Source organism: Pinus tabuliformis, chromosome 4_1 (assembly GCF_031772625.1).
Source record: "Pinus tabuliformis cultivar Carrire ecotype Pingquan chromosome 4_1, CPIR1, whole genome shotgun sequence".
Classification (NCBI taxonomy): Eukaryota; Viridiplantae; Streptophyta; class Pinopsida; order Pinales; family Pinaceae; genus Pinus; species Pinus tabuliformis.
This window is the reverse complement of record NC_142303.1, coordinates 924,244,953-924,251,823: the sequence shown is the minus strand read 5'-3', so window position 1 is coordinate 924,251,823 and position 6,871 is coordinate 924,244,953. Positions and strand designations below refer to the sequence as shown.

Genomic DNA, 6,871 nt, shown 5'->3' with positions numbered 1-6,871 from the left:
TTTATGGTTTATTTGTAAATGTTGTAAAGTTTTAATTTATGTAATTTTAAGCTGTTTATTTTCCCTTTATTTGCTGTTGCTTGCATGCATTTTCAGATCCCGGTCTGTAATGAGAAAATAGATAGCTTCTATAGTGAGGCTGAACCAGCCCTCGTGTTCACATTCATGCTGATTTTTTCATTTTTTTCTTGAATTTTAATGCGAAAGATTTCCAAGACATTATCAAGCTTTTGCGAAAATTGCATTTGTTTTTTTGCAATATTTTATTAGATAAACAAGACATCTCAACCTTCTCCATTCTAATCGAAGCACACGGGAAAATTAAGTTAAAGGCACACCTCAAATAATTAATCTCTGATCACAACGTCAGGATGTCTTCGATTCCTTCTTCCATTGGACAGTCAGGCCATTCTACATCCTGAAAGTCATAACCAGTGCTGGATGGCTTGGGATCGGGAGTAGCCTTTATATCTGATAAACTAAGCTCCTCTGAACTCAGATTATTACATTCTAGTATCAGCGATGAATAATCGTGGAAAACGCTCTGTATCATGAATTCTGATCCACCTTCCAAGTTACAGAATTGCAGATGATCGCTGAAGCCCTGATCACTATCATCAGAGTAGCAGCCAACAAAAGGAAGTGAGTGATGTTGATACCGAGGTTCATGGAGTTCCATACCTATGGAAGAAAGATTCTGCATTTTCAATACTGAATCACAAGATTTAGGTTCAGGCCATGGATCAGACTTGAAAGTCATGCCTGAGTAAAGGGGGTCCACTTGATTTGATGGTGTATGTAATTCCACTGGTTCGTCCAAACTATGTCTCAGATCATCCATGGTTCCTTGTATAGATTTCTTACTATGGCTGTCCATGTCTTCAGAGTTGTCATTATTGCTATTAATCCCTGAAGGAAATGATATGTACCTGTTTGCTTTGGGTAGATGGACAGGTTGCTGCATTAATTGAGTAGCAGCATATTGATAATCAGTGGACTGTGATTCTCTGGCTTGACCCACCTCTTCATTTTTCCCAGTCTGCACTTGTCCATCTTGGAGGTTGCTGGAAATGTTATTTTCATGAGTATGATTGTCTCCAGTATTCTCATGGGCATGATGTTTTGATTCGAGAGGTTTGTGGGTGACAGGATCGATGCCTTGTTTCCTGAGCTTCTTACTGAGATGACTGTTCCAGTAGTTCTTTATTTCATTGTCTGTTCGTCCTGGCAGTCTCCCTGCTATCAACGACCACCTGATAAACATCAACAGTTGTAGTCACACATCATTTGCACAATACTTCACAATCCTATTCATTTAAACCCATTACCCATATCAATTAAACATTTAGAAGCATCATTGATACAAATCCCACAAATCTCAAACTCTTTCATATCTCATGCATTTCTATCTTTTCATTATTTGAATTTGAGCTCAGTACCTGTTGCCCAGGAGACGATGCAGGCGAATTATGAGATCTTCTTCATCCTGGGAAATGTTACCTCGTTTTATTGTGGGCCTCAGGTAATTGAGCCATCGCAGCCTACAACTCTTTCCACACCGCAGCAGACCTGCACACATTGCTTCATGTGATGAATTAGGTGGTCTAAAACAACCTTCCGTACAACAACTGAGTTACAAATATTCATTCCATCAATTCTACTGCATCCTAAAGAAGTTCTTCAAAGTTTTAAACATGATTAATCTTCATTATTTGTTTTTGGGTTTGATACTTTCTAGCATGTCATTAGGAATCTGCCCCCGAGGCATTTAGGCCTTCAAAATCTAAGTCATTCAAATCATTTGGGATTGCATCCACTTTGACCCGACCAACCTTGGATTTGTGCAGAGTAAAAGAATTGGAACTTTAACATAAATAGTGCTTTAACAATGCATGTGCCTTCTGTCATATCTGATCTATGTGATCATGATTAATCTTCATTAACTTGATTTAAATAATTTATTTAATTCAAATTAAAATTAATAAATAAACTTTGTAATGAGCATTTTTACGGGGATTGCAGATCCCTGGAATATCTCCACTAATAACAACAAAGTCAATAATTAACATTACAATTCACTGCTATCAATAAAATATTCCGGAAATCTACCATCTAGATAAGTTCAACCCCTTATAACTAAAAATTCTTATCAAAAGTGAAACAAATTATGAAATTAACTTGATAACCAGAGCTTCACATAAAAATCACCCATACCAAGACTCATTCTTCTGACTAAAATGTTTAATCTATCCAAGCTACTAACTACTGCTGTGATCAGTACAATTTATCTGATCAACACCATGTGATATGCATGTAAACACGTAACAGATCATATAACGAGAGTCCATAACTGAAGGATTGAGGCTGATAAAGCTGCCAAATGTTTCAGGCTGCACATATCTATGGAAAAAAATCAAACATTTTGCAGCAATTCTTAGGCTTTGCATTTCAGTATCGTGCATTTGTTAACTACATTTCATCTAGTTATACAAATAACCACCCATGCATTGAAAATTTGAAGGACTATGACCTGCTTTCTCAGGGAGATTTCTCCAGTCACCTTCACCATGCCATTCAATAAATCTGGTGAGGAGATTATCCTCCCTGGCTGTCCAGGGTCCTCTGTGCAAACCATTCTGGGAACAGCAGGGAGACCGACCCATTTTCTAATTTCAACTACTCTCTTAACACTGAAGAATAACCAAAGTGCCACTCAATTGGTCATGGCCTTAAATCATCTGAATCCCCCCACTCCCACAGCAATAACAGCATAATCAGAGTCTGCTGATGCTTGGCATTAATACACTGAAGCAATTTATGGCTGCTGCTAGTCCTCATTTTTCAAGCATTCAAAAGCAAGTCCAGTTGATTTTTTTAATGGCTTTCTCGCTCAGAAGGTCACTTCCTTACTTAAAAATAAAGCAGCATGTGATATAATTCTATAGGGCCTCGAGTCCCCTAAAGTTGTTCTCTGTTACAAGACTTTATCGAGCCTCCTCGTCCATGTAACTGCCATTCTCAACCGCCATTCTTACGTTATTGCAGGCATTACTCAGGGCTTCAAAGTTTCTTCTAATGGAGTCGTGAAACCCTTGGCCCTCCATCCACTGCAGCCCCTTTATGAGACATTATTCAATTGTGATTAAAGCTGATTTCTGTCGAACTAAATATAATTCAAGTCGTTGAGACAGAAGGAACTATAAAGGCTCCAGCTATGTATACCCGTTGTGAAACAAATTGCAGGAACTAGAAAAATAATTTCAAAACTCCGAGAAAACCCCAATACCATAATGAAATCCAAAGCCACGGCCACCTAATAGTCGTACGAAAAGAGAAATAAAGCGAATAACGTATGCTTCAAATTTTATTGTTCGGTTCAATACTATAACTCCTTTTGATCTGTGGTACTGAATTTTTAAAAAGCAAGATATTAACATCTTTCAAAAGTGAAAATTAGTTTGTCGGTGTGTACAGGCCATTTTTTTTAAGACGGATCAATTATATTATATAATAATGTTTTATAAAATATAACATGATTTATATATATATATATATATATATATATATATATATATTTTATGGTCATAGTAAAGTTAGACATTATATTGGTGTATGAGATTTTTTTGTTTGTAGGATAAGGGACTCACATTCGCACAGTAATTTGATTGCTAATTTGACACCACATTAGTGTATGAGACCCCCTTGTTTGTGGGATGAGGGACCCACCTCCTCCCCGTAATATCACTCTTAATTTTACAAAATCATACATATTCTACCCCTCTGGTTTTGAACATCTGACCTCTTGAAAGGAAACACATACTTTTAACCATTAAACTCACTAATTAAAAATGCATTGAACTTTATAAGTATATTATTTGAAAATGAATCAAACTATTAAACAATTATACCTGTAATATTGAAATTGAATAAAATTTGATTCTATTCTTCAAAAACATGGAAATGTACTCTCTTATAAATTTAAATGTGATATTGAATAAAATTTTATACGATTATAATTTAATGAATAGTATTAAAATCAGAGATATATTGAAATTTTATGATAAATGAGGGTTAAGTAATATTTTTTAGGATCTTTTTTAATATTATTAAAATATATAAATAAAAAGTAAATTAATTATCTTAATAAATGTGTTTATTTTGGATTAGTGTTTTTAAAATTATAATTTATTTATTAAGAATAATTTGGTGGATGGTAAAAAATTAATCTTTAGGAAATATTTTAGAATTTTTTTAGTAGAATGCACAAATAAATGGTTGAGATTTATTTTCAAAATAATTAAGTTTTTTTTTTTTTTTCTCTTTTAATTAAATTGATTAATTAAAGAAAATGTTCTATGAACAAGTGTTATATGAATTAAGCTATGATTTTTTGGGCATTTGGTATTGATAAGCCATAGTATTGGTCTATGATATTGTAATAAAGTATATTTACAGATATGGTAAAAGTGATGGTGAATCACCATGATTAAGAATATTGTTACATGTTTTTTTGTTAAATATATATGTTTAACTTAGATATTAATTCTTTTAATAATAATAAAAAATTTATAATTTAGTTTTTTATAATGTTTTAAATTTTAGAAATGTGAGATGTATTATGAAGTGTGTGTTTTGATGTTTATCATGGATTAATGTCTATAAAATTTTATGGACTATTTAATTATATAATTGCATTAGTGTTGAAAATTTTAGCCTCTTGGAAATATTTTAGAATATTTTTAGTAGAATGCACAAATAAAAGGTTGAAATTTATTTTCAAAGTAATTATGCCTTTTTTGCCACATGAACTAGTGTCATATGAATTAAATTAGATTTGCTTGGGCATGTGGTATTGATAAGTAATAATATTGACCTATGGTATTGTTATAAAGCCTATTTACAAATATAGTAAAAGTGAGAGTGAATTTCCATGATTAAAAATCTTATTATATATATATTTTTAAAATATATATGGTTAACTTAGATAATAATAATAATAATAATAATAATTTTATAATTTAGTTTTTTTATGATTTTTAAAATTTTATCAAGTGTGTTTTGATATTTATCATGAATTAATGTCTATAAAAAATTATAAGTTATTTAATTATATCACTACATTAGTGTATTATTTATTATCACATAAATTAACACATTTTTATTATTAACATAAATTTATTAAATATTTAAAAATAAAATTTAAAATATTAATTTAAAAGTTAATTATTATTTTATTATACCAATTCTTTTTTTTATTTTTTTATTTTTGGGAAAATTGGGTTCATTTTTATAAGTTTATATCACGAATCAACTATTGTGGTTTATACATAGAAGTAGTTTTATTGGAAAACACAAGTTTAAATGTCATTTTTTATTAATTAAAAAATAAATATTTAAGGTTAATGTATTGATAAATTTATATTTAAATTATAATTATATATTTAAAGAGATTAATTATGTGTGTGGGGAAGCTAAATTTTATATATATTTTTAATAATAAAAAATTAAATAATAATGGATAAGAATTATAATTATCATTATTATTATTTAAATTCATATAATTAATAAGTTTATTTATTATAAATATATTATTTCCGATTTTTTTTTTGAAATAATGATTGAGAAATTTTATTAGCAAAAATATTATGAATATTCAAAGTTGATTTAATTTTAGAGTTTGCAAAGTCAAATTTTTCATAATTTTGATTCTTCTTATTCATTGTTTACTTTTAGCTAATTTTCGTATCCAAAATTACATGGAATTCTGAATGTAAAAACTTTGCAAAATACATGTCAATATTATTGCATTTTTAGTTCATGCTTAATTGTTATCTTATTTTGTTTTAAAAAATTACATCGTTTTACCTAGTATTCTCAAGAACATGAATATTCAATTCAAAAGGGGTCGAGGAGTAGTAGATATAGACACTGTTAAAGGAGGTCATAATGCTACCTAGAGCTCTTTCAATTGCTTCCTTATCCCTTCAATTTCACCCTCTTTCCTTTTAATCAGAGCCATTTGTACCTATAAACCTATTCTTCTTTTTTCCAATGTGTGCCATGTTGCTTCCTAACTTGAAACCACGTTGTGTCATTCATATCGTCATGAGATCAAGCACGTCTCCAGAGTTTTGTTTATACTCAAGGTTCCTATGACTCACTTGGTGGTTAAGTTTTCCAATGAGTATGCTTCAGAGTTTAATTTGCAAGGACGTGTAATGATTTATACTCTTTAATGGATTTTAGACTTAGTTTGATCCTTTTTTGCATACCTTTCAATTGAAGATCTCATGGGATGATTTCAGATTGAAATGTTGAATGATGTATTCATGTTTGTTGGAATCAACGTTTCAAACCAAGAGGTTGGTTCGAAATGTTGATTCCAACAAACATGAATGCGGTGACTCAAGAAGATAACACTACATAGAACACAGATCGCAGAAGCCTCAAATTATTAATGTTGAATGATATTATTGGAGTTTCCAAAAATCATTAATTTTTGAACTAGATATTTTTTAATTATGTTAACTCCCTCTGCTAGAGAAAACCACTTTGCATGATTATTTGATGTCGTGCCTAGAATCCACTGGTACTATTTTTTTTATTTTTCATGTGGTGTTATAGATCACCCCTCCTCAGACCTACCAACCATAGGTTTTGTTTCAATGCTCCATCAAAGAAAATAACATATGAGTAATGAGTTTTTATCTAATTCTAAAATTCTTCTATTGGAAGTGATATCTGCCATTGAATCTTTCTTTACACTACAAGGGTGTTTTGAAGTTCAATATGGAATTGAGCTAGCCATATTATTTCAAAGAAGTCTACAACTAGAGGCCTTTGTGGTTTTAAATTTTTGCTAAATATATAA

At 30.8% G+C, this 6,871-nt stretch overlaps 1 protein-coding gene across 1 annotated transcript; it reads right to left on the bottom strand.

Annotated features, from left to right (window-relative positions):
- Positions 1 to 358: 358 nt before the first annotated feature.
- On the bottom strand, positions 359 to 3,142 carry LOC149179177 (uncharacterized). The gene is made up of 3 exons (XM_089422371.1): positions 2,531 to 3,142; positions 1,440 to 1,569; positions 359 to 1,253 (listed from the first exon to the last, which is right to left on the bottom strand). Exons 1-3 carry the CDS (start codon positions 2,661 to 2,663, stop codon positions 359 to 361), a joined length of 1,158 nt encoding a protein of 385 aa, XP_089278497.1. The 5' UTR covers positions 2,664 to 3,142.
- Positions 3,143 to 6,871: the final 3,729 nt, after the last annotated feature.